This window comes from Furipterus horrens, unplaced genomic scaffold (assembly GCF_987537825.1).
Source record: "Furipterus horrens unplaced genomic scaffold, mFurHor1.1.pri manual_scaffold_4, whole genome shotgun sequence".
NCBI classification, from domain to species: Eukaryota; Metazoa; Chordata; class Mammalia; order Chiroptera; family Furipteridae; genus Furipterus; species Furipterus horrens.
In genome coordinates this window covers 50193196-50219866 of record NW_028327174.1, presented here as the reverse complement: position 1 = coordinate 50219866, position 26671 = coordinate 50193196, and the positions used below count along the sequence as shown (strand labels likewise).

General features: G+C 55.9%; 2 protein-coding genes across 5 annotated transcripts; one reads left to right on the top strand and one right to left on the bottom strand.

The window, feature by feature from the left end:
- Nucleotides 1–134: 134 nt before the first annotated feature.
- Nucleotides 135–9470, top strand: MCRS1 (microspherule protein 1). Of its 4 annotated transcripts, none has more exons than XM_090273119.1 (15): nt 179–244; nt 1480–1599; nt 2123–2261; nt 2634–2772; nt 3368–3526; nt 3671–3780; nt 4682–4790; nt 5078–5216; nt 7366–7441; nt 7807–7835; nt 7954–8046; nt 8244–8326; nt 8498–8585; nt 8823–8950; nt 9052–9470. In XM_090273119.1, exons 2-15 carry the CDS (start codon nt 1590–1592, stop codon nt 9292–9294), a joined length of 1545 nt encoding a protein of 514 aa, XP_090129245.1. In that variant the 5' UTR covers nt 179–244; nt 1480–1589; the 3' UTR covers nt 9295–9470. The 4 variants fall into 4 exon arrangements, with proteins under 4 accessions (XP_090129248.1, XP_090129247.1, XP_090129245.1 ...); XM_090273120.1 differs by having other exon boundaries at nt 9071–9216; XM_090273122.1 differs by lacking the exon at nt 1480–1599 and having other exon boundaries at nt 135–244; nt 9071–9216.
- Nucleotides 9464–26671, bottom strand: KCNH3 (potassium voltage-gated channel subfamily H member 3). Its single transcript, XM_090273118.1, has 15 exons — nt 26193–26671; nt 24280–24513; nt 23710–23844; nt 22648–22781; nt 21977–22220; nt 21453–21610; nt 21163–21370; nt 17249–17521; nt 16767–16966; nt 16164–16413; nt 12710–12927; nt 11799–12130; nt 11284–11390; nt 10551–10627; nt 9464–10451 (listed from the first exon to the last, which is right to left on the bottom strand). The coding sequence occupies exons 1-15, from the start codon at nt 26266–26268 to the stop codon at nt 9855–9857; spliced, it is 3243 nt and encodes a 1080-aa protein (XP_090129244.1). The 5' UTR covers nt 26269–26671; the 3' UTR covers nt 9464–9854.

Here is a 26671-nt window from a genome sequence, read left to right as displayed (position 1 = left end):
GTGCCTATAATCCCTGGAGTTTCCCTATTGGGAAAGGTTTTGATTTCACCGGTAAGCAAAACAGTGACACCTACGCAGCCGTAGCCACGCCCCCTCCACGCCCGTTCTCCGTGTGAGCCGGAAGGGATTGCTCAGTCCCTAGTTCATAGACCCGGAAGTAGACGTACCTCACGGAAGCTGGCTTTGCCCCTGCGGCTGCTGCCGTCGCCGCGGCGAAATTGTTGGAGCCGGCAGCCTAGGAATGGTGAGACCTCGCGGTTCGCCTCTGAGGGTTCTGATTGGAGTTGGGGGTCAAATGTAATTTCCCAGAGTGCCTCCAGGGACGACCCCCTACCCAGGTTTGGGGCCCCGCCCTGGCAGCGCCCCGAAAATCTGCGCATGCGTACGCCGGAGCGGGCCAGAATCAGGTCCGAGATGTTACGCATGCGCGGGCCGGACCGGGCCAGAGGCCGGCTGAGACGTTACGCATGCGCAAAAGTGGCTTGCCGACGGTGGGGTGAGAATTGGCTCGAGTTTGTACCCCCTTGCCCCGCCACCAGCCCATGGGGCTTAAACCAAGGCTGCGAGAGCATCGGGGTTTCCTCGGTGCTTTGTTTTTGAGTTTCATCACCATTCCTACCCCGACCCCCTTGAACTAACCCCACCTTGGTGTGCACTCCAGGGAGAATAAGCCGAGGGCCGAGGAATGAAGGGGGAGCAGACCCTACCTCAGTCGACCCGTAGAATCGGGGCACTTCGCCCTCTCCCCAGGTGTCAAGCTTCCTAGCCGTATTCCATGGGGCGGCGCGACAAGCACACCTGGGAACAGGGCCGAAACGCTGCGAGATCAAGCAGCCCGGGGCAGAAGGAGCGGGCGTCGCAAGCGGCACACCCCCTCGAGGCCCCAGTGCCGGAGTTCTGCGGAGTTTAGGAACTCCCCACCTCCGGGGCGGGGGGGTGGGGTGGGGGGTGGGGGAGGGGGGATGGTTAGTATTCGGGCTGTTTCCAAACCGTGTCTTTTAGTTTTACAATATTGCCACCCACTAAATCTTAAACTAAACATGCAAATGGAAGGAAAAAGAGAGACTGGTTGTAATTCTATACTTTTCCCTTTGGCCTGGGAGGGAAAAAGGTGGTGCTGCTGAACTGAGTGACCAGCTGATGGAAAGAAAAAGCCAAGAATCCCTTGTTTACTGCTAGTTTATATCAAGGCCATTAACCTAGAGGCTATGAGTAGAATTAGTGGGGTTTGTGAACCCACTAAATAGTATGTGTTTGTACGTTTTTCTGGAATCGATTGCTTTTCTCATATTCTCAAAGATGTCAGTGGCCTTCAAAAGGCTCCTGATTTATCAGGGTCATATTGGTGAAACAGAGGCTTATGTCTTTTTTCTTGTGTCTTCCCTAGCTTATGGGGCCCTGGGGCACATGTTGCAGTAAGGAGGTGAGGCTGGCCAGTTGGAATCCTGAGCCTCAAGGAGCCTCTTTTCTCCTTTGCAGAATCTCCTCCCAGCCTCTCAGCTCACCTGGTCAGAATCCTTGGGTGAGCCTGTGGGACTTATCCTTCTAGCCCTGTGGTTTGGAACTGGTGGCTTTGGAACTGTAAGAGGATGGACAAAGGTAATATGATGCCAGGCCAGCTCCCCAAACATTTGGGCACCAAGCATCTGCTGACTCCACCCTGTGCCTGGCACATGTGTCTTTCGGTCCTGGCTGGGCATTGCCACCTCCCCCTGGGCCAGCACCACCCACGTACCTCTCAGCAGAGGCCCCAGTTGACTGACTTTATGTTGAGCTTCTGCTCTTTGGCATGGCTGCATTTTGATGGCAGAGGGAACAGTTATCCCCAGAGCCCAGTGTGTTGGCATCACCAGTCTGACCTGAGCACCATGTGCTGCATGACATGACATGTGGCACCGGGAGAACTGCCCAGCATGGAAGATCTGGGTTAGGTCTGAGCCCAGATGGGATCTACATGGCCAAGGGATTCCCACCTTAAAACCTCAAGTGTCAAGGAAGCAGGGGTGGGGCTGAGAGGGCTGGCAGAGAAAGGGAAGTACTGAGAAGGAGACCTATGAGTAGAGACTCAGTGCTATGCTAGGCACTTAGGAGGCTTGAATTCACTACTCTTCTCTTTTTCTAGATTCTCAGGGACTGCTAGATTCATCCCTGATGGCATCAGGCACTGCCAGCCGCTCAGAGGATGAGGAGTCACTGGCAGGGCAGAAGCGGGCCTCCTCACAGGCCTTAGGCACCATCCCTAAACGGAGAAGCTCCTCCAGGTAGTAAGGGTTTGGAGGGCCAGGGACTGAGCAGGGGTGTTAGGTGCTACATGCCTTCGCCCCAGTTGGGAATGACTACCAGAAATCCTCATGGGCCTAAGGGTTGGCAGAGCCTTGTGATTTTCATGTCCCCACTAAATCCCTGACTGAGGTGAGGGTAAGGGAGGGAGATCTTAGGGCTTCGACATGGAGTCTTTGTGGTGCAATAAATACCCTTTTGTCTCAGTAGAGTGGGGCATAGCAGTTCCATGCCCCATCCACTGAGCTGGAGCCGTTAGCACCCTGCTGGGAAACTGCTCTGTTCTGGAGGCATGTTATGTGTGAGTGCTGGGGAGGGGGCAAGGATTGCTCACTGGGTACGCCTCTCTACAGGTTTATCAAGAGGAAAAAGTTTGACGATGAGCTGGTGGAGAGCAGCCTGGCTAAGTCCTCTACCCGGGTGAAGGGGGCCAGTGGAGTGGAACCAGGGCGCTGTTCCGGAAGTGAACCCTCCTCTAGTGAGAAAAAGAAGGTGGGGATTGGGAGAAGGGGTGGGGGAGATGGGGTCCAGGGCCAGATTTTGTGTTTCTCCACAACCTGTCAGCCAGCAGGAGTTCTTCAGAGGATGCTATGAGAGGACCACACTGCCCAGCCCCAGCCTCAGATGCCTCCCTCCTGGGAGCCCATCTCTCCCACTCCCTCTTTCTTGCTCCACTCCCCGCCCTTCAGTGCATCCTGTATCACATTCTGTGTGGGAGGCATGGAGCGTGCATCTATTCTTGGAGCAGACAGCCTGTTCCCAGCATTGCTGGGTGTAAAAATACCCCCCAGGTGGCATTGCTCTGGCCCCAGACATTGTACCAGCAAGAGTGTTTTCCTGGTATCCTCTCCACCCACCCTCCACTCTGGGGTTGGGGGTGCCACCAGCAAAGACAAGACCCCATATGGTCAAGGACTACAGAGAAGTGCTCTGGTGGGGGCGGGTATTAGAAAGCTCAGCTCCCAGCCTGTGCTGCTTATTATTGAGTGGGGCAGGGGCTGTCACACAATATGCGAAGCTCTAGGCCTGAAGACCCAGCTGCCCTGATGCCAGTTTTGAGCTCACTGTGTTCCTGTCCTCTGTCCAGGTGTCCAAGGCCCCCAGCACTCCTGTGCCACCCAGCCCAGCCCCCGCCCCTGGACTCACCAAGCGTGTGAAAAAGAGCAAACAGCCACTTCAGGTGACTAAGGATCTGGGTCGCTGGAAGCCTGCAGATGACCTCCTGCTCATCAATGCAGTGTTGCAGGTAGTGCTTCCCACTACAGTTTTTGTATCCTTTTCCCTCCAGCTTTCAGTTGTCCTTCAGCTAGCCTAGCAGTGCCCTGTGGGTGGCAAGGGAAGGGTTCTTTCTAGCACTAAGGCTAAAGCAAACCCCTCTGGGGCCTTGCAGACCAATGACCTGACGTCCGTCCACCTGGGTGTGAAGTTCAGCTGCCGCTTCACCCTTCGGGAAGTCCAGGAGCGCTGGTACGCCCTGCTCTACGATCCTGTCATCTCCAAGTGAGTGGGGCTGACTTCAGCAGTGGAGAAGTACTGGGGATACCAGAATTGAACCTCAGGAACAGTAAGATTTGTATAAGGGCCCAAGGAGGGGGCCTGGGAGGCAGGGCTCTCCAGTCCTTGCATCATCTGGTATGATACCAAGACCTGCCAGGCTTCAGAGGGAAGCTTCTTCCTATTGCCAACCCTGCAAGTTCTGGCTTGATACCAGAAGCAGGGGGATCTGGAAAGCCAAGGAAGCAGCATAGGAGAAAACACCCAAATGAGAGCTGGGAGTCATGGTTCCACCACTGTGTGCATTGTGGTTTGGGGCATGTTACCTCCCAGCCAATCCACACAGACTTCCTACAGTTCATCTCCAGCAGCCTGAGTCCCAAATAAACCTGTGCACACATGTACCACACATTCTTCCTCCTCGGTCACTTCATTAACATCATCCAGATTTGGTTGGATGCTTAACACCTGTCTTCTACTCCATGGCCCCTGGCACAGCTTAAGCTTTAGCTATGGCCCTGATACACCAGGAGACAGGCTGGCTCAGTGTGGGAAACGGGGCTACTGGGAAATGGCTGGTGGGTGGCAGCTTTGGCCAAGAAGGGACAAAGGTCTTGGAGAGAGAGCCTCAGCTGAACTCAGGAGCTCATTCAGGACTGGCCTCTAGGGGGCTGTGCCCTTGAATCTCTTCATAGGATTGAACACAGGGTCTTGTTTCCTGAGTTGCCTGTTCATGCTTTGGACAAATCCATGTGGCCACACATGCCATGCTAAGCCTTGGGCTCTTTCTGAGGGCCTGGCCTCTCATCCTGCATCTCAAAGACCTACAGGTTTGGGGGAAACAGGAGCCTCATATTGCTTGGCACCCTCCCTTCAGCCCTGCCCTGACCTTGTCTCCTCTGCCCAGGCTGGCCTGCCAGGCCATGAGGCAGCTGCACCCAGAGGCCATTGCCGCTATCCAGAGCAAGGCCCTGTTTAGCAAGGCTGAGGAACAGCTGCTGAGCAAGGTTGGATCGGTAAGGATGAGAGCTAGTGAGGTTGGTGAAAGGGCTGGGCAGGGTGGGAGCGGGACTACCTGGAAAAGTGCTGTGGGGCAACCCCACTGCCTGGAAACATGCCTGTGCAGGTACACACACCCTTGTGGACAGGTATTCGGAAGAGCCAAGCCTGGCTTCCTGGGCAGCCAGAGCTGTCACTTCTTCTGGCTCCTGGTGGGAATGGGCAGGGAGTGAGGGTGGGGTTGGTAAGGCAGAGGTGGGAGTGAAAAAACCCAAATGCCTAGAGCATGCTTCTTGCCCTCCAGACCAGCCAGCCTACCTTGGAGACCTTCCAGGACCTGCTACACAGACACCCCGATGTCTTCTACCTGGCCCGCACCGCCAAGGCTCTCCAGGCTCACTGGCAGCTCATGAAGCAGTATTACCTGCTGGAGGACCAGACAGGTAGCTGGCCCCAGGAGTTGGCCGAGTGCATGTGCATGTGTGAGTGTGTCGTGTTCTGGGCACAGCTGCCCTGAGTGCCCTGCAGTAAGTCCCTCAGTGGCCCCCAGTGCCTGGTTCACCTCTCTCTGCAACAGAAACCACTTCCTTCGAGGGTGAGGGAAAGTAGCCGGAATGGTCTTCAGCTTCTTGGGAAGGGTGGCCCAAATTGCCTGGAATCAAGGGCAAAATGTCCAAATGGCAGAATTATCTATCACTTCTGTGTTTTTTATTTTTTTGACATTTTATAATTACATAAATAATATGTTAATATGCTTCATGAGCAAAATGTGAACATCCCTGTCACTGCTCACCCTTCCCTGTTTCCCACCCAAGAGATGATGACTTTTCTAAGCCGTTCTGCCCTTCCCGCTCTATATGTTCCTCTCCCTGCCCCTCCTCCCACCAACAGTCAATGCTGTCAGGCTGCCTTTGAGCCATTCGGAACCTCCACTGGAACTTCACACCCAGTCCATTTGTCCTTCTCCTTCCCCAAGGGCTGGATGCTCCCTGCTTCATCTCTTCCCTCAACCAACAAAACTGTCACTCTCCCAGTGACAGGTCAGCAAAGCAGTCTAATTAAACCGCAGGAGACACTTCAGTTAGAGGTGGGCTTCAAGGTCAGACTTGCATAATACAGCACACACTGCTCTTCCTTCCTGAACGCTGTTGCCCGTCGCCTTCTCCATCATTGTTCACGTTGCTGTGGAGAGGAAGCTTCGGCCATGCGCCTGGGTCCTGTAGCTCTGGCTGTTTAAAGACATTTCTTCAGGAGGATTTTAGGAGACCTTTGCAGGTGGAGGCCCGCCCTTTCTTTCCTTAGGATCTCTGAGATTTAGTGCCCAGCAGGCAGCCCGCTTTATTCCTGCAGCTTTCAAATCTGCTGCTTCCTCAGGGTCAAATATCACTGAATTCCCATGGAATGGACACTGGATAAAGCTTAGTTTTGCTGCTCCAGCTAGCTCATTTGTCACTATTTGGAAAGTTATTTTCTGTAAACTTATTTGTTGACCTCAATTTTTCTCCAACAGTCTTCTTATGTGGGTATTAGATTTCTCTTTGCTCTTTAGAGTTAGGAGACCCTAATAACAGGCAGTATACACTGCTCAGCTGTGAAGTCAATTGAAAATTAGTTGGGTGGAATTTCAGGCAGCTGTGTGGGGAGGGGCTTAGTGGGGGTGACCACCCCAGACCCATCTTCTGGCCCTAAGGAGGTGGGTGTGGCGGTGGAGGAACATTTGGCAGGCAGTGAGGACACTCCATGTTGTCAAATTCCTCACCCGACAGTGTAATAGCCACTAGCTGGTGGAAGCTGCTTCTGAGCAGACACTTGCAGTCAGGGGAGCAGCAGGCACAAGACAGAAGTTCTTGGATTTTGGAGGCCCCAGTCCCTGTTAGCATTTTGACCAGAAAAAAAACTGAAAAACTTTCATGAAACAATATTTATTCTGAATATATCTGTTGGACTCTGATATTAATTATCCTATTTATATCTAATTTTTGGAAAAAATGAAACGAATCTCATGATCCGTTAACATGTTACTGCCCACAGTTTGAAAAACACGGATTAAGGGGGAGTAGCTCCCTTTAGCACATCCTTTCTCGGTGGGCATGTGCCTCTTCGCCCATCCCTGAGTGTGGCAAAACATATTCAGGAGCATGTGATGCTTTTGGTTTTTGGATTTGTAGTCAGGAAAACAGGGCTTAAATCTTGGCTCTGTCCTAACTAGAGTCATATAGCTGAGCTTCCCCTCCTGGGTCCGTTTCTTCATCTGTAAAATGGAGCCAATAGCAGTGTCTTCCCTACTTAATTCAAGGCTCTGTGAGAGCCCCTTGCCCACTGAAAAGTAAACACCAAAGTTCAGCCTTAATTCCCTTCCCTTTGTAGAACCACCTCTGTCCCCCATTAACCCCAGGCATGCTTTGTGCCCAGGTAGCGTGCAGCCTCCTCTGGCGCACACCCGTTGTCTGTGTGGGATTAACTTCTGTTCCCTTCAGCACAAAGCTGACCCCACAGGCTGTCTTTATAGTGTGTCCCCTTAGTTCAGTGATCTCAGCAGCTTGAGGTTGAGTAGTAGCATCAGCATTGACCCTCCCTTTGTCCTTTGTTCAGTGCAGCCACTGCCCAAGGGGGACCAAGTGCTGAACTTCTCCGACGCGGAGGACCTGATTGATGACAGTAAGCTCAAGTGAGTGGCTGGGGCCACAGGCAGGGTGCAGAGAGTTGAGTGTCTCTCTGGGAGCAGGGTGCCCAGGTTACTCAGCCCTACCTCTTCTGGTGCAGAGAACAGAGCGCAGCCCAGTTTCAGCCTTAAGTTCCAGTTGTAGCTATTAGCACCTGGTCTTCCCGCAGAACCTACCCCATTCCCCATGTGCCTTCCCCCACCCCCACCCCTGGGAAGGAGGCTAGAAAGCTAAGCAGAGGCCAGAGAAGCAGCCTTGGGCCACTTGGCTAAGGGGCTGAGGGAGGCCCTAATGAGTCGAGGGGCACCTGATGGTGATGGCAAGTAAGCTGGAAATGGAACCTCATTCATCCTTCTCTTTCACTTCCCAGGGACATGCGAGATGAGGTCCTGGAACATGGTGAGTGTGCCCTGGTGGGGACAGTGAGGGGGTGGAAGGTCCTGGCAGAACAAAGAGGACCAGTACAAGGTGCTGGTGACTTTGGAGTGTCCCTCCTTACTAACCCACATCACCCCAGAGCTGACAGTGGCTGACCGGCGTCAGAAGCGAGAGATTCGGCAGCTGGAACAGGAACTGCATAAGTGGCAGGTGCTAGTAGATAGCATCACAGGTGAGGAGGCAAGCAGTCCAGGAGGGGGCGCACTTCAACTCTTCACCCTGCACTGGGCCCTGTGGTTGCCTGGCTGGGTGCACCCTCCTCTCCGAGCCCCGACTCCTTTTCCTGAGCACACCTTACCCTGGCTCCCCGCCTTCTGCCTTGTAGCCCTAAAGGGTGGACTCTCTCCCATATGAGCTGCTCCTCCCCAGGCATGAGCTCTCCAGACTTTGACAACCAGACGCTGGCAGTGCTGCGGGGGCGCATGGTGCGGTACCTGATGCGCTCAAGGGAGGTGAGGCAGGCCCAGCCCTATCCCATTCCTGTTCTCCCTTCCTAAATTTCCCTCAGTCTTGCCCTCATTGCCCTTTCTATGTCTGGTCCCTGATTTTTCATCTTTCCCTGGCCTCTGTGGACCCCTCCCCCAATCCTCAGCTGCCAGCCCTCACCTCCCCCATTTCCTCAGATCACCCTGGGGAGGGCAACCAAGGACAACCAGATTGACGTGGACCTGTCTCTGGAGGGCCCAGCCTGGAAGATCTCCCGGAAGCAAGGTACCAGCAGGAAGCATGTGCTTCCCAGCTCCTCCTCCTGCCCTCTCCAGCCCTGGGGCCTGGTCTCCATGGAACTCTTACAGATGAGCTGGCATTTCAATATCTCTAACTTGGGAGTCCTGGGTGCCTTCTAGCCCATCGCAGGAAGCAGAGAGGGTACACAGGGACTTTGGGCTCTTTTCTGGCCTTCCTAGCCGCCCTCCCGCCCGCATCATCCTTTCATCTCTATTCCCCTAGGTGTCATCAAGCTGAAAAACAACGGTGATTTCTTCATTGCCAATGAGGGCCGGCGGCCCATCTATATTGATGGACGGCCCGTGCTGTGTGGCTCCAAGTGGCGCCTCAGCAACAACTCCGTGGTGGAGGTGAGCTGGGAGGCAAGGCGAGAGCCCACAGTGAGACCTGCCTGGGGTGTGGTGAGCCGGCATGTGGGCCTGGCTCCCGGCCCACCTCTGTCTGCATCCAGCCTTCTCTCCTGCCCACAGATTGCCAGCCTGCGATTCGTCTTCCTCATCAACCAGGACCTCATTGCCCTTATCCGGGCCGAGGCTGCCAAGATCGCGCCACAGTGAGGAGCAGTGGCAGGACCCATGGGCTCCTTTTCTGGCCTGTTGCCCCTGCCATACCAGCTCCCTGGAGCTGGGAAGTTGGGCTCCTGGAAAAACCAGAGTGGGCAGCAGGGGACCCAACTGACAGTCCATTGATCTGAGCCTCTGCGGGGGGTGGGGCTGGCTTCCTAAGAGCCAGATCCCCTCCCCTTCTCTCTGCAGACCACCCTCCTTTCTCCCCCAGATTCCTGCCTTCATCCTTATATTTCCAGCTGATTAGCTTCAGACTTTTCCTTTATTATTTTTCTTTTGTAAATAAAGAGCACCAAGTTCCAAAGTAGCTTCTTTTATTATTACATTTTAATATAAAAAATGTGGGGACAGGTGAGGCAGGGGCACATGCAGGGGATGGCAGAACCCCTTCTTGGCCTCAGTCCTCTGTCCCCCACCCTGCAGAGGGAGACAAGGCCAGAGAAGCGGGTTGAGGAGGGGACCCACAAATAGGGGTTACAGGATTGCTAGCCTGGGGCCAGCCCCTGAGGCGATAGCCTACCCTCCATGAGAGCCCAGGTGAGGTCTTCCTTGACTCTCAGGCTCCCTGCCCTGAGCCAGTAGGCAGCCTGGAGTCCCTGGGGTAGCTGCCGCCCTTCCTGTGCCCCAAGGTTGGGCAGAGCAGCAGATGGCAGCATGTCTGGCAACACTTGAGTTCTGGTGCTGGCAGTCAGACTCCTGTGCCTTCTTCCTGGGTCCACTGGACTGTGCCAGAGCCATGGCAGCCAATGAGCACCATCTCCAGGCTATGGGGTTCCCAGGGCAAGGCCAGGCCCCCTGACCCTGGCGGGGGCTCTCCAGTGCTGGCAGCCTCAGCCTGGTTACCAGGCTCCAGGGCCCCAGTCCTAGCCCGTTCCTCAGGAGATGGTGAGCCAGGGGCGCTAGGCTCAGGACAGAGTTCTCCTGAGCCTGGTGGCTGTGAGTCGGAGGTGGAAGTCCAAAATGCTGTTGCCCGAGGCCAAGGGGAGCTCTGAGATGCTGGGGGACCCCAGGGCCAGGGTGCCACAAGGGGAGGGGGCCCTGGACGAGGGTGGGGCCAGGTCCCACTCAAGACAGAACCAGCTGGGGGCTGCAGACAGTGGGAAGATGCCCCAGTGTCCACACACAGAGGCTGCAGGAGTCCAGAGGTGCTGGCTGGGCTTGGCCCCTCTCCTGACGCCTGAGGGCATGGGCCCTCCCCACGGGGTGCCAGGATGAGCTGCACGGCCTGGCGCAGGGACAGAAGTCCCTCCCGCATCTGCAGCACCTGCTCAGACAGCTCCGTCACCTTCAGGGTGGGAGGAGGGTGAGGTCGGAGTGGAGTCAGGACCTTACACAATAGGAGGACCCCTCTCCCGGCCCTGCCCCCACTTTGCCCCTCACCCACCGCCTGCCGAAGCTTGTCCAGTGTGTCTGTGTTACTCGCCTCACTGGGTCCGAGGGGGACAGTAAGCAGGCTGTTCTCTGTGGACCGTAGGAGGAGGTTACTAGGCAGGACTGATAAAAGGAGACAGTGCGGGGTCCAGGCCTCCACCCCGGTTAGCACAGACTACATTGACCTGGCAGAAAGGGCCTCTTCCAGCCTTGCCCAAGTCGCTGAAAATTCTGCCCAAATTGCCAGGGGGCCTCAGGCACACTCCCCATGCTTTTCCCCTCAGGAAGTTGCTTTCGGTGCCTGTCTCCCGTTCTGTCCTCCACGGACATGGACACTCCTGGGAACTCATTACCTGGTCCATTCCCAGGGCTGCCTGGCCTGGCTCAAGGCCATTTTCAACTCTGTTTCCCCAGTCCTACATCATCCCAGGGAGCCAAACAATATGCTAAGGGTCTTAGCAACATTATCTTATTTAACATGCACAACCACCATTTTACAAACTAGAGCTGGGGTGAGAACCAAGGTCACACTGCTAGAGAGCTGCCAGCAGATATCCAAACCCTGTTCCCAGCTACCCTCCAACACCAAGGTGCTGATCTTAACCACCAAACTTCCTGCCCATACCATCAGGGTGTGGGTGAGGGCAAGAAGGCTTCCAGGCAACCTCTGTATCCTGTCGGTTTCTCAGACATTCACAGGACAAAGGGACCCAACAACCTCCCCACCAAGCACCGGGCCCCAGTACCTGGTCCAGGGGAGGGGCTGCTGCTGCATTCAGGGACAGACTGCCCCATGCGGAAAGAGAATTTGGGCTGGTCGGAGCCACAGCCATCCTCAATGCCATCTACTACCCTGTGGACACAGGCACCAGGACAATAAAATTGACAGGTAGCCACTGGGGTGTTTCCAAGGACAAGATGTCCCAGTGTCCTCATACAGAAGCTGCAGGATCCTGGAGCTGGGACACGGGGTTTCGGACCCCAAAGGAAAGGTGACATGAGAGGTCCCTTCCCCTAGGAGACTGCAGTTTAGCTGGGGATCCAAGCTTGAGAGATATGAAACAGCAAGAGTTCAGAGCTCAGTTCTGAATGCTGGGGTGGGAGCAGCAGGGAGGTGGAGAAGTCAAGGAAGGCTTCCTGGAGGAGGCTGGGAGGGGTTAGTATGGAAGGATGGGCATCCAGGGCAGGGGTGTGACTGGTCAGGACTCCAGCCTTATCATCACCATCTCTGCCAAAGTGTAGTGGCCCAGGGCCTGCTCACCTGGGGCTCAGGTCTGGGGGCACATTCCATGGCACAGGTGGCAGCTGCAGCCCCTCTAAGCTCCGAGGGTGAGCCGAGGGGCCAGCTTCAGACTGAAAAGCTCCTGCCCTCCCTGGCCGTCCTTTGCCACCTAGACGGGACCGGGGTGCAGTTCGACGTGGGGATAGCAGCTTGGCAGCTGAGGATGAAGAAGTACAGCCTGGGGACAGGAGAGGGCTGGAGGGTTCATCAGCTGGGGCTGGTGAGGCACCAGGGCCCTGCTCTCCATCTGTCTCCTTCTCCTCCAGCGTGGACATGAGGGTGTTGTCACCACTTAGAGAGCTGGTGTCTGCCTGCAGATAGTGGAGGACAGGAAACTGGCATAGATAAGCCCTTACTGTGCTCCATGCACCTCCCAACCCTGGCCTCCTCTCCCTAGAAGAGAAGAGCCGCTTTGTTAAGCAGGATGCTCAGTATCTCCCACCCTGCTGAGGAAGAGGCTCAGCTGGTGGGGGGGGGGGACAGTGGGGGGAGCACAGCGAGACTGTGTTTCTGCTGCCACCACAAGGCCACCAAATCCTAGAGGCATTTGGTGTCCCTCAAAATCCTAGCCAAGTGAACACAGTACTAAAAACTGGTTTGGAACTGGTGACATAAGCCAGGAATATTCAGAAGTCCCTCAGAGCAGTTCTTTTTCGCTGGGAACAAGCAGGGCAGATACAGGACTTTCTTCAGAGGTGGCCTGGTGAGCTGGGCTCTAAAGGGCAGAGCGTGGGTGTTAGGGGCAGGGAGGGTGTAGACCCTCTACCATGTGGGGGGGTGTTCATGCAGGACATGCACTTGCACAGTACTCCACTAACCCCAGCCTTTGCCCACCTCACCAGGCTCCCCGGCACCCACGCCTCCACCATGCACGTATCCAGCGCCCTCACCTCCGCAGTGCCTCCGCCAGCACCCAAGTTGTAGCTGAGCTCCCCTCGGAGTCCCCGGCTAAAGCGCGGGGCAAACTCGGGGTACAGTGCCAGGCTTTCGTGCAGCCCAGCCAGCTGCAGACACTGCAGGACGCAGTATGTCAGCCCTTTCACGTCGGCATTGGCCTTGACCACCTGCTCACGCCGGGGCAGTTCACAGCCGATCAGATCACCCTTCCCTGGGGAGAGAAAGCAGCAGTCGGTGAGCCTGCCCCTCTGCCACTACAGAGGGGAGTCAAGTGGATGCTGCTGAGCTTTCCTCAGGGGTGAAGGGCTTTCTAGCCGGACCCCAACTGTGGGGCCTGAGGGCAAAGACAGAGGAGCAGAGGAGCCTAGGTCCAGGCGCTCCAGCACATTGGGGATCAAAGCCACTGAGCTGAAACACATCCAAATTTTACCTCTGAGACCACTGAGCAGTCACCAATTCTAGTGACTCAAAGCCTATCTGGGGATCAGCATCCTCTGGGAAAGTTAAACCAATCAGACTCCCAGTTCCATCCCTACCTACAGAATCAGAGCATCTATGGAAGACCCATAATCCGATGGTTTTCCAGCCTCACAGGTGGTTTGGATGTAGCTAACACAGGAACAGTGTGTGGCAAAAGCAGGTTAGGGTCCCTCCCATTGGCACAGTGAAAATGTCGGGTGGCCACGCACTTCGAGCCCTAGTGCCTTGTCTCTACAACGGAACCTATACTGAACTGAAGCTGTGGTGCATTCTTGATCTTACCAGCAGGTGTCAATGGAGGGTTTTCCCACCACGCAGTTGAGACTGCCACCTGGCTGACAGTGATTGTAAATCTGCATCCCAATCACAGAATGTTAAATGGTCTCGGGGAATGTGTGTCTTAGAATCAATGTTACACGGTCTCTGATCAGAGATGAGGAGATAAAGTGCCTGACATAAGCCACCAATCAAAGTCCATTTCCTTCCCTCTCCTGCTGACAAGACTCCCCTGTAGACCCTTCCAACAGTGATGGTGTGCCCTGGGGGTCTGGGCAGAGCACTCACTGCCCTCACAAGCCAGCTCGATCCACAAGACTCAAAAATACTTCTTTATCCTTAAGGAAGAAGGTGGATCGCTGCCACCCCCGCCGTGGGCTGCCTCATGCTGCCAGCAGAACTCTAAATGTTCATGGATTTCAAAGTTAAGAGTAGAATGCATCACGGTTACATCTCATTTTCTTGGTTTCAGGCCATCCTTCTGCTTCCTTCTGAGAGCTGTTTGGATCTCAGTGTGTCACCTGATGAATGAGCTCCCTTTCCTCGTGTGTGTCATCTGGAAATAGGATGAGTGTATTTCTTGTCTTCATCCAAGAGGTGAGAGAAAACGAGAAACAGGGCAGGACCAAAGACAGAGTGCTGTGCCGCTGGTCTCAGTGACCGGGGGCCACCCTCCAGGCTGGCATCTCAGCCAGAGCCTCCAGCTCAGCTCATCGAGCCCTGTAAGATATGCTCCTGGCACCATCGCCCAACCCACTCTTTTCGCCTTGCCTTCTTCCTCCCCCACAGCTGAGTTTGCACATGCTTAGCTGTTAGTTCATACATAGGGGGAGGGGCCAGAATCGACACTGCTAGATGCACGGTGAGCCTTAGCTGCTGAGAGCAGGCAGGAGGCCCTGGATGTTCAACTAAGGAAGCAGGTGGGAGCTGGAATGAAGACAGAGCAGAAAGCCAGGTCACAGGGAATCAGGCATCCTTGGGGCATCCAGAGCCACCAAGTCAACAGAGGAAACAGTTCACCCAGAGCATGTGGACAAGGATAGGATGGATCAGAGGTGATGTAAGTCCCAGTGCTGGGGACATTCTGGGGGCAAAGGGTGTGCAGGTGGTGGCCATTGTTGAGGTTCCATCTTAATACTGAACGTGGCTATTCTGAGACCTGGTGCCTGTCATCAGGGAAGACACAGTCTTGCAGGACTCACGCCAGCTCCCAGCCTCACTGCTTCCTCGCTCCAAGCTGAAGCCATCTGTTTAATAATCCATTCGATAATCTTGCTTTGGGGTGACCAGTCTGCAATTGTCAGAATCTGTCTTTTCGCCCTTCTGAATCTCTCCAGTTCCCGGTCAATTCTCAAGGATTGACAGACACATGTGAGTGGCCATTAACTCTGTTTGCTCAGAGTCCTGGCACAAACTGCATCTGGCTCAGAAGCCAAACTCATGAACGACACCAGGTGAAAGGTGTAGCAGCCTCTCGCCTCTCTCAGCTCCAAGGCCCCCCTGATGGTTTTTTTTTCTCCTGTCAGAACATGCTTCCCCTCAGGGGACAGAGGATGGACACGTAGTAGCTGCTGGTCCTCCTGGTTCTCCAGATGAGTGACACACCTCAGCCACTCCAGGCATCACCTGTCCCCACAGTGGGTGTACAAGCACTTGGTTGCTTAAAAGATTCGGCTGTGGTTGGGGTGCCACCTCCTTTTTGTCCCATCTTGTCCCATGGGCAAGGCCCTTGATTACCCAAGTCAATCACAGTGTTCCTGCCCTCTGGGGTCACTGCTGACAGTCTCCCACAGCGCAGGTGCCATGCAGCCTTGTATTTCCTAGATGCTCAAATGTGCTCATGGCACCTCGAAACAAAGCCCTTTCTTCAGAGCAGAGTCTCCGCTGGGTAGCATGCCTGGAGCACAGTGTAGAAAGCCTGAGGTTCAAAGTTGGGCAGACTAGCTCTAACCCCAGCCTGCCAGTTCATTAACCTCTGGGAACCTTCATCTCCTTCTCTGTGAAACAGGAATAACAATAGCTGCTTGCCACTGTGTTTTGAAGTTTGCTGGAGATGAAGGTGTAGGCTGCACAGGGCTGGCCCCGCTGTGAGACCTGGAGTCAGAACCAGCATGGTGCTGATTCCATAACTGCAATCTCTTCCTCCTTGTCTAGGGGATGGACCCTTCATCTTCACCCCTTTCTTTGGCCAAGAAAGGCATACACATGCTGAGTCTAAGCTCTGCTTCCACCCCTCAAGGTCCTGGACTTGCTCCGTCTTCTGCCCTGGGGACGTAGCACTTCCCTTCACCACAGGCCAATGGTGGGGAGCCCTGCAAGGACAACTTCCATTCCTCCCTTTCCCGGCCCTGCCTGAACACTCTCTCCAGCACCTAAGTCCTCAGCATTTGAAGTTCCTCCTTGCCAGGAAGTGCTGCTCCTCCCTGTCCCCACATAGACCAAAGACTGATCCTCCACTCACTCTGGCCTCCAACAGCCTCAAAATCATTTCCGCCTCCTTGTGTTTCCTGACCTTAAGGTCACTAGGCCCACTCTGAGCTTTGCCCAGGGCTCTGGCTAATCCTGGCTCCGTCCTGGCTATTTCTCTCCAGGTGGTCTTGCTTGGTTCCCCTCTCTGGGTTTTCTGCAGATGTGTGGGGGGGGGGCATCTGACCCACTAGCCCCTGTGCCCTCCCTCCCACCCTCACAAACCTAGGATGGCAAGTACGGTGCCACCCTTGAGCACCTCCATGGAGCCGGAGCACACGAAGTAGAGGGCCTGGAGAGCGTCACCTTGGTGGATGAGGTACTCGCCGGGCGTGCAGAAGGCGGGCCGTAGGGCCAGGGACAGCGACCGCAGGCAGCCTCTGCTGGCCGCCTCAAACAGGGGCAGCTGCAGAACCTCCTTGTGCAGGTGCATGGCAATGTCTGCCCGGAGCTCATCAGGGAGGCTCTGCAGCAGCTGCAGGTGGGGAGCAGGGGTGGAGGTTGGGGTGGCAGAAGGGAGGCAGCCTCCCAGCCAGCCCCGCAGGACCTGATCAGTGAGGGGAATCTCTGCCTCCCTCTTACCCACTTTAGCCCCTCCATGAGTAGCCCAGCTTTCCTCCTCCAGAACTAACAAGGGTGGAGAGGAGCCTCTGAACCTTCCTGGCTGTCTTCTGTCCCATGCTGCAGTTCCCCCAGGAGAGGGCGGAGGTAAGGAAGGCCAGAATTCTGTGTTCCTTGCCTCCCAGCCCACTCCTGGGAATTTTAGGCCAAGAGCACACCTCTTGAGGGGGAAAAAGCTGGAAGGGCCAGCTCTGGAGGCCTGCGCACCTCTGTGGTGTCGATACCGTTGTTCACGGCCCAGGTCGCCTGGAAGTACTCAAGCATGCGCTGCTTGAGGGGCTTGGGGATGCGGTGAATGCGGATGTAGTCGCGCAGGTCACGGGTGCGGCTGTGGTACAGAAAGCGGCGGGCGTACATGCGCTGGATGATGGCCGTCACGTTCCCAAACACCACTGCGTGCATCAGGGCTGGGGAGGGTGGTGAGAGGGGTCACCTCCAGGACGGGCCTGGCCCAGCCTGACACCATGTTGGACACATCTGTCCTGTTCCCCCAGCCCTCCACCCCCCACACGCTCCTAGGCGAGGCACAAGGGCTGCTGTGTGGCATGGAGTCCTGCAGCTAAGTGGGCTCCCCGGGCCCTGGCCTCAACTTCCTGGGACCCCCTAAAGCAGAACCTCTGGGAAGAACCTTGGGACCCTGGGAGAGATGGAGAGGCCTGGGAGTGGTCCCAGAGAGTGGCAGGCCTCACCACCGATGAGCATGGTGCAGATGGAAAAGATCTTCTCCGTGTCTGTGTTGGCAGACACATTGCCGAAGCCCACGCTGGTGAGGCTGCTGAGTGCGAAGTAGAGGGAGGTGATGTAGGCACTGCGCAGTGATGGGCCACCCAGAAGCTCCAGACCCGTCTTGTTGGCCTCGCTGCTACAGTTGTCACTCTGGCCAGAGCTGTTCCCTACAGCTGGGCTCCGGCCCACCAGGTAGTAGGGGGTCTCCAGTCGGCGGGCTAGCTCCTGCAGCCAGCCTGGGGAGGGGGCAGGAGGGCCTGAGTCAGCAGGACAGCACTGCCAGGCTGTGGGTGCAGGTATGCCTGCTGGTCCCCGGGGTGGGGACATGTGGGTACTGATCTACCCCCATGGTTTCCTGCCAGGTAGCCTCGTCTACTGGCCCAGGACTCCCCTCTCCATTCCCTCAGCCCTCCGCCCTCAGCAGACAAGCCCATGAGGACGAGGCTGAGGCTGCCATCTCCCCAGGGTGCTGAGGACAGAGCAAGGAGCACTATGCTCTCTTCTCCACAGCTGGCACTGATCCTAGACAATTGTCACCAGGGCCAGACAGGTGAGGCCACCTACTCTGCCCTGTCCACCCAGACTCCTCCTGCTCTTTCACTGAACTTGTCTGCTCCAGAAAGCTGCCTCCCATTCAGCTTCATCCCTCCCACAACTACACACACCACTCAGCCACACACACACACACACACACACACACACACACGTTTTCAGGCACAGCAACACGGGTATGCACATACGCGTGCTCTACAGTGAGGACAAGGACACACATGTGAGCAGGCTCACAGATGCACAGCCACACCACTCACACGGAAAAGGCCTGTGCGCACTTGGGAGATGGACAAGGCTACACAGGTGCTTGCACACTGGTATCCAGGTTGGGGAGGGGACACACTTATATTGACACAAGCACACAGGTGAGGATACTCAAAGGCCACAGACAGACGGGCACCTGTGCACACACAGAGGCCCTCAGCACACATGTAGACACTGGGCCGCTGGGTGGAGGCCATAGATCACGCATCTCCCCATCAACTCCACATCCTCTGGGCTGGCCTTGGCAGGAAGTGGGGCAGTAGGACCTACCTCTTCACATGTGCTCTGCCCCTTCCACCTCAACACATCCTACCCCCTTGCTCCACACTCTCCCAACACCTTATGCAAGCTACCTGTCCCCCACAATTCCGACTCCCTTCCTTACCCACCCACCCATTTGTTCATTCAGCAGCTTAATGCACAGAGGCCAGCAGCTGGGGGACCCACAGAAACTTACTGCAGTGTAGGAGCTACATCTCAGTTACACAGGGCCCGAATGCCACACGACAGGGTACAAACCAATATGCTATGGACTAGGGCTAGAAGGCTTCCTGGAAGAGGGTACATCTGCACTTGGTCTTAGAAGACGGATAGTTCTGATACAAAGAAACTGAGGGGGAGGTCACTCCTGATTTAGGGAGAGGCATGAGCCAAACCTCAGGATGGAAACAAGTATAGGCAAGCAGCTTGGCTTAGCAAGAATGGGGGTTCACACTGAAGCATCAAATTCAAGGACAAGGAATTTGGGGGTGTGTTAAGTCCTGAGCCAAGGTGAGGATGCCCCCTCCTGGTACTTAAGGTGCACTGTGAGAACACAGGGGAGTATGCAAAACTTCTCAGTCATTAGTTGGGCCCCTGAGGTGAAGCAGGGGTGAGGAGTGGGGGGCTGGTGGGACAAGAAGCAGGACAAGGGGAGGGCGGCAGGGCTGCCTCTCCTCTTCAGTCTTGACCCGGGGCCTCCATGTGGGGAGGGTCAGGCTGGCTGAGGCTGTTCCTGAGGCTGGGGATGTCAGTACTGTGAATTGCCCTGAGTGATCATCCTCAGTACTTAGCACAATCTTTTGAAAATCCAGCCCATCTCCACTGGGCTCATGGGAACCAGGGGCAGGACCTCTGCATCCACATCATGAGCAGTGGAACAGGGGAACCAAGGCAAGGAAGCCACAGGAGGGTGCCTCTTACAGATAGAGCTGGGCCGGCAGTGGGTGCCACTCTCCCCCATGGACATCCTGCCAGGGCTGGAATTTGGGAGGTCTGGGTGTGACTCCAACCCAAGTTAAGGGTAGTTTCTTTGGCGAAACTGGTGACCTGAAGGACTTGGAAACTCCCCAGATGTGAACTAGTACCAGCCCTGAGTAGAACAAAAGCACTCTGGAACTTAGGGTTCAAGGGAACACGAATTGTCATGTGTATCGGCAAAATGATCACCAGCCCCCCACATCCCCATGCTCTCCATGGGGGCCCAGAGCCTGCTGGGAGCCGAAGGTGTTCCTAATTTCAGCTCCGCAGCGCGAGCCACATGGACTCAGGACCCAGGTCCTGGGCCCTGTTTTGGGGTGGAGGATGGCCCGGGAATTTGGTGTCAGCCCAGTTTGGGGTCAGGGCTTTGTGTCACCATTATCCATCCCCCAGCCCTCTGACTCTACATTCACTGGGTGGCAGTCCGAGCCCAGAGCAGCCTCCACCGCAGCCTCCCTCTGAGAAGTGCCGGAGCCGAGGAGTTGGCACTGCCTGGAGCATCTGTGCGCTCGGCAACTACGGCGCTTGGGAAATATCCAGGTGAACCCTCTGGACTGCATGCCAGTCTCTGTGGGCTCAGTGAAGGAGAGAGAATTCACAGGAGCCTCCTCATCCCTGGGAACTAATCAGAGCGGGTTTCTAAGGCCAAGCTGGGGCCCACCAGGGAGTGGACAGTCATGACTGGCTGTCTGAGCAGCCGGTCTCTCGCCCACTGACTGGAAACAGGTGCTAAAGGCCAGCTACCAGGACATTACCGGAGGGCTGGAGGGCGTGGGAGGGAAACCGGTGTGTTGAATTTTGGAGCTGCAAGTATGCAGGGTTAGAAATGGCTGGAACAGAATGGTTTGGTGTTAGAGAAAGGATGGGAGCTGAGATTCCATGTGCTGTCACTGGTGGAACTACAAGGGAGAACAGGATGAGAGGGTGGGAGCAATCTGAGAAAAGCTCCGAACTGAGAGGGGCTAGAGCAGGAGGGGAGGCCCAGCCCAGGGTGGCGGGGCAGGACATTTCGAAAGTGTGGTTGGCAGGGTCACATGCTACAGGGACTTCAAGGGGGTGAGGGTTTGGCCCCAGGTCACTGTGACATGCTGGGTGATGTTTGGGATGAGAAGTGGAGGGGGAATCCCTCCTGGCAGGAGGTGAGATGTGAGTGGGAGGTAAGTAGAGGGAGGAGTTGTGAATGTGGAGGTGAAATGAAGGACAGTGAAGACACTGGTAGGACACAGATAAAGACCGCATTTTAGCTGGAGGAGGGATGAGAAGCAGCCAAGAGGGATGTAACCTGGAGGTGATAAAAGAGGGGAAGAAGGCTTACGAGCTGAGATAGTTGGGAATGAGCTTCAGAGAAGGTGACAAGAAAGTACCAGGCATCAGAGGAACCCTGGAGGGCTGGCTTCCTGCACAGCCTTCTCCAGCTGGGCAGGGGCTTGAAGAATGTGATAAAAGTTTGGCACAAGGAGATCATTATGGGTGAATAAGACTCCTCCAGGCAGCCCACTGGGCCTTTTCCACATGCCCAGGTGCTGGAGAACAGTCCTCCTGTGAGGTGACGGCTCTGTCACACAGACACCTGCACACACACACACATATCCTCCACATTCTCACAAACACAGGGGTCTACTTGCACACATGTTGCTGTGACACACACACACACACACACACACACAGACTTGTACACATCTCTGACACCTCGTACCAGCTCACAAACATGCTCTGACAGACACATGTTCTCACACTTCCCTGACACACACTTAGCAGGCACACTCCTGGCATGTATGCATGCACACCCGAATGCCCTCCTCCCCACCCCAGCCTCCAGTACCAATCTCAGGCAGCTCAGATGCACTGCTCTCAATCTCCTGCTGGCCGATGTAGAACCAGACGCAGGCCACCCAGTGAGCAAGCAGGGCGAACACAGCCATGAGCAGGGTCAGCACCACGGCGCTGTACTGTGAGTAGCGATCCAGCCGGGGGAGCAGGCGCAGCAGGCGCAGCAGCCGCACAGTCTTCAGCAAGTGTGCCCCAAAGTACTGAGGGGGGAGGGAGGGAGGTCACCCCCATACCAGCCCTCAGTGTCCCACCCCAAAGCCCACCCTGTCCAGCCACACTGACCACGTTGACCTTGAAGGCGTGTAGCAGGTCAAAGGGCAGGGCTGCGATGACGTCCAGCAGGAACCAGGTGGTAACGTAGTGGACACAAATGGACTTGGGGGCAAACACCACCTGGCCCGACTTGGACACAAATGTGGTTCGGAAATTCAGCACGATGTCTGTGGAATGTCCGAGTGGGAGTCGGATCAGGGTGAAGAGGAGCCACTGTTTACTGGGCATTGCTCAGTATTTGACACTATCCTGGGCCCTTGACCTGCAGTAACTCTAAAAGGTGAACATCGCTATGCCTATCTGATGGAGAAAGAAACCGAGGCTTGGAAAGGCTATGACTGGCTCAGGGTCACATAACCCACCAGTGGTAGAGACACGTTTAGAAACTAAGTCTGATTTCAAAGCCCACGGGTCACAAACAGGAGGAGGGCAAGGGGGACACTTGTGGTGCGATGGTGCCATGAAGACGATCCCCACTGAAGCCTGAAGGGCGCCTGGCATGGGGTTGGGTGGGAGGCCCTGAGGGCACCTACCGAGAATGAAGAGGACCTCCACTGCCAGGTCACAGACACTGGGGGGACTGCGGGCGGCGCTGGGCTCCCAGGCGGTGCTCACGCACACACTGTAGGGCACGGTGACGGCCACGTAGAGGGTGGCAAGCAGGATGAAGCCATCCCAAGTGGCCCTCAGTGCCCCACAGTGCAGCAGGATGAATGGTGACTTCCGAATGGCAGCTACTTTGTACTCAGGCAAGTTTGGTTTCTCCCCAAACACCCTCTGAGTGAGGCAGGGCAGGTCCAGACAGGAAGGACAGGAAATTGGTACAAGCTGAGTTTGGATAAGGACCAAAACAGGGATCCACCTTCTTTCCCTCCCCGCATCCTCAAGCACCCTCTGGCATAGGCATTAGAGTCCCCACTCCAATGTGGGGATCAGAAGACTGATGATTAGCAGGGTCAAGTGACTTAACTAAGGTCACACAGCAGCTTGCAGGAGGGCCCAGGATTGAGCCAAGGCCCATCTGACCCCAGGGTCAAGACTCTCCTCTACACCTTTGATGGATGGTCCCTCCCTCAGTCACAACTCCAAAGTACTGGTGGGGCCTACATGGCCCCGTGGACATTCTCTCTGTGGTGGGCTCAGTTCCCTAGCTTGCCCCCACCCTGCCCCGACCCCCAGACACACACCCTAGTGCTCAATTCACCTTATTGAGCTTGTGCTTGCCCTTGGGCTGCTTCTGCAGGTGACCAGACAGGTGGTAGAGCACAGCCCGGCTCCGTCGCCGGTTGGCATTGAAGCCTTTGGCTCTTCCCCGGCCATATCGGCGCCGGCCACCAGCTGGAAAAGAAGGAGGCCCATGAGGATGATGGTAGAATGATCTTGGGTATAGGATACTAGTTGCTGGTCCGTGGACAGGTCTGGTTCATTGAATAGTTAGTCTGTTCAGAGTTGGGGGCCTGGTATCCCTCATTTCCTAGGATCACCTGCACCCCAGCAATGGACAATCCTGTGGGTGCTTATACAGACACTACTCCCAGTGTCTGCTTGCAGGAAGAGGAGGTCTGGACCAAGGCGAGGCAGGAGAGGATCTCCATAGGGAAAGGCCTGGGAACAGAGGGGAGAGTGGCTCCTAGGGGTGGGGGTAGTGCAGAGCAAGCAGAAAGCCATCAGGCGGAGTTGCAGAAGTTCAGAAAAGGAGCCCAGGGTCCAGATGCAGGGGCCACTGAGGACTTACCTGTGGAAAGGCTGACCCAGGGCTGGAGGTAGGGGATTGGGAAATGGAGATGCCCCAACATCCCCAAGTGGCAAAGAGGCCTTGGAGCAGGTTGGGATGATGGCTTGGTGAGCTAAGGGCCCTCCCTAGCTCTGGGAGGATACAACAGGGGCAAGACTTCAAGGATGGCTTCAAGAGGGCTTTGGCCAGGACTCCCCAGTCAGGCATGTGTGAGGCAAAGGCATGGGGGTGGGGGGCTGTGTTCAGCTTCATTAGCTGGTCAGGAAATGGAATTTCACAGGCACTAGTAGAGTTTGTTTGCTTTTAGTTTCTTAGTAAAGTTGACTTCAAAACTCCAACTGTACAACCACCAGTCTACTTGGAAACAAGCTTTCTGTACCTGGGATGTGGAGTGGAGCGTAGTAGCACAGGCCCCTCAGCCAGCAGAGTGGAGATCAACAAATGCAGATGGGCCAGGGCTCCCATGAGCCCAGGCCTGAGGTACAACACCCAGACCACAGCAGTAAAATCAATGGCCCCACGAGCACCTACCTGTTTCCTTCCATTTGTCAGGGCCCCCTCGGTTCTTGGTGTCACTGATGTCCTTGTGAGAGACCAGGAAGAGGGCCACCTCCCCTTTCTCATTCTTGATGGGTATCACATCCAGCAGACACCAAAATGGGAGCCCTGGGCACAAAGAGAGACTCAGCCCAGCTCCCATGCTCCACCCTGCCCAAGGCAACAGAGGCCCCATGGACGCCCATGGCTGAGACACAAGCAGCCCACTCCATTTAGGACAGGCCTTGATGGAACAGGGCGGTGGAAAGCAAGGGACAGCAGAGATGACTGTCAGACATGTGTGTTCACAGATCTGTCCTACTGACACTGGGACATTTTCCTGCTGGGGTGGGGAACCCAAAATAGGAAAGTGAATGGAGGCTAAGGCTGGGGTAAGGATGGAAGAGAGGAGGACCAGGGCCAGGGGTGGGGTGCAGGAAGTAAGAATTGGTACGTTGGAAGCTGGATGAGACGGGGAGATGAAGAAGATAAGAATGGAAAGGGGTGGGTGCCAGGCTGGGGGAAACTGAAGAAGTGAGGTGGGCTGGCCAGGTGGTCCCTCACCACTCTTCCGGTAAAGGATCAGCTCCGCCTTGAACTCCTTGTGCTCATCCAGGGCCTTGCGGATTTGTTGGCGGACGAGCTCACTGGTGTCTGGCCCATAGAGGAAGGAGCAGGCACAGCCCCGCTGCATGACTTCAGCCCGGGAGAAACCCGTGAGGTCACAGAAGCCATCAGAGCAGTAGACCACAGGGAAGAGCCCTGCCACCTGGGCGTTGCCCAGCACAAAGTTACTGTCTGCAAGAGAGCATCTCTCAGAGGGAAGCATGGGATAAAGAGGCCAGGGTCCACCACTCCTCTTTCCTTCAAAGGTGGGTTTTATAGAACCCAGGAATCGTGTGCGTGCGTGTGTGTGTGTGTGTGTGTGTGTGTGTGTGTGTGTGTGTTGGGGGTGTGGACAGGGTTAGGGCAGGAGCTGTTTATGAACAAGAATGAGTGTGTCACCTGTGTCAGTGCTCCATTGCTAGTGTGTGTATGTGTATATTCGAGAATCGCACATACGAACACTGAAGTTGGTGAATGCAGTCCTGTGCGGGCATTGTGCACTCTGGAATGTGTACTGAGCAGCTTGGGGTAAGAGATGGGTTTGGGGATGCCCAAAGGAGGACTGCACCACCAGCTGTTGGCCAGCCTCAGTCCTGCCCCCACCTCTCTCTGCCAGGCTCTCTTACCAGCTGGGTACCTAATTTGGCTGTGTGGCTCCTCCCACTGGGACCCACCTGGACTGAGAGACAGTCCAGGCCATCATCCATTCTGCACTCTCTGAGCCCCAGTTGGGTGACCTGGTTCAGCAATTTAGTGAATGTTATCAAGAATGAGTGTGTAGCCCTGGCTGGTGTGGCTCAGTGAATTGAGTGCTGGATTGAGTGCTGGCCTGAGAACCAAAAGGTCGCTGGTTCAATTCCCAGTCAGGGCACATGCCTAGGTTGTGGACCAGGTCCCCAGCTGGCGATGCAAGAGGCAACCACGCATTAATGTTTCTTTCCCTCTCTTCCCTTCTCTAAAAATAAATAAATAAAATCTTAAAAAAAAAAAGAATGAGCGTTTAAGAATGGTAGATGAACACCAAGCCTGGAGCCAGAAACGTATTGGGGAGTGAGGGGGTGCTGAATCAGCAGGCTGCAGGAGCCAGGCACACAGCAAAGCAGATGGAGAAGGCTGGGGGTGGGGGGGTGCTCAGTGATGGGCTCCCACTGGCTTCCTATCAGGAACTAGACTATGGATGGGACTAGGCAGAGAGGGGAAGCCCCACTGGGGGCAAGCTTGAGGGAGGAGGGGGCTTTCACGACTTTCCTTGTGCTCAGAACTTGGGAACCCACAATCCACAAGCTCCGGTCGCCTTCTCCAAACTTCCCCAGTCTTGGTAGGAGTTCCCAAACCTACCTTTTTGGGGCTAGCGAATTCCGTGGGTTCAGGCTGGTGCGTTTAGGCGGTCAGGTGAGCTTGGCCAAACAGTGTGCTCCCAAGTCCCGCCTACTCTATCTCGGTTTGCAAACCTCTTTTCTAAATCTGTTTCTTAAGCTCTCCTGGCTGTCCCTGGGCACCTCGCCCCCGCCTCACATCCTGCCCCGTCAGTTCAAAGGTTGTCTGTGGGACAGAGTCAGACTTAGGGATGGGATGTGTAAGACTGACTAGGTTGGGGTTTGTGTCCCAGCGAACAGACGGCATCCCAGGCCGCAAACCCGGAGACTTTTAGCCGTTTTGCCTGGCCTGGGGGCGGGGGACAGTGTTGACTCTAAACCTTAGAGGGGAATGGTGTCTGGAAGGAGACGGTGATCTCAGCTAAAAATGGGAAGTGGGAAGGGTGGAAGGTGAGAGCAGGAGGGCGGAAGGCTGAGATGTGGGGTGCAGGACCCGCGGGATCCCTGACAGGAGATGGCTCGTTCAGGAACCAGTGGGGAGAGGGTCAGACTCACGCGTGCCGTCGAAGCGCGTGGCGATGGTGTCCAGAAAAGTGTTCTGCGGCGCCAGGAGTCCCCGCATGGCCGGCATCTTAGGCGGCCGTAGCCGCCCGCCCCATCCCTCCGGGGTGTGGGGACTCACGGCCTGGGGAGGGCGCCCAGCTCGGCTGCCCCCCGCCGGGCCCCACGGCCCCCTAGCGCAGCCGTTGGTGGACAATGCCCACCCTGGGCTCGCAGGCTCCTCCGGCTGCCCGCACGCGAGGGGGCGTCCCTGCCGTCGGGGCCCGGAGCATGGCGCACGGCCCCTAGAGCTCCGGCCACCCACAAATCCGGGGCTCCAGGCTCAGTGCCTGCTGCGCTCTCAGTACCTTCGGTTCACCACAGCGGTGACCGTGGCTCCCGTTTCGGCTGCAGTTCAGCTCCCTCACGGGCTCGGCTGGATGCTAGGTGCCCGCAGCTCCCTCCGTCTGTCGGGGAGAAGCAGCAGCCTCCCT

Excerpts from the sequence above, each read along its gene's own strand:
- MCRS1 (XM_090273119.1), top strand. Across the intron at positions 2,262-2,633 it reads AAACGGAGAAGCTCCTCCAG|GTTTATCAAGAGGAAAAAGT; the intron begins GTAGTAAGGGTT and ends GCCTCTCTACAG. Across the intron at positions 4,791-5,077 it reads TGCTGAGCAAGGTTGGATCG|ACCAGCCAGCCTACCTTGGA; the intron begins GTAAGGATGAGA and ends CTTGCCCTCCAG.
- KCNH3 (XM_090273118.1), bottom strand. The coding sequence starts at position 26,268 with ATGCCGGCCATGCGGGGACTCCTGGCGCCGCAGAACACTTTTCTGGAC. Across the intron at positions 12,928-16,163 it reads CACCGTACTTGCCATCCTAG|GGAAGGGTGATCTGATCGGC; the intron begins GTTTGTGAGGGT and ends TTCTCTCCCCAG. Across the intron at positions 12,131-12,709 it reads CTGGCGGAGGCACTGCGGAG|GCAGACACCAGCTCTCTAAG; the intron begins GTGAGGGCGCTG and ends CACTATCTGCAG.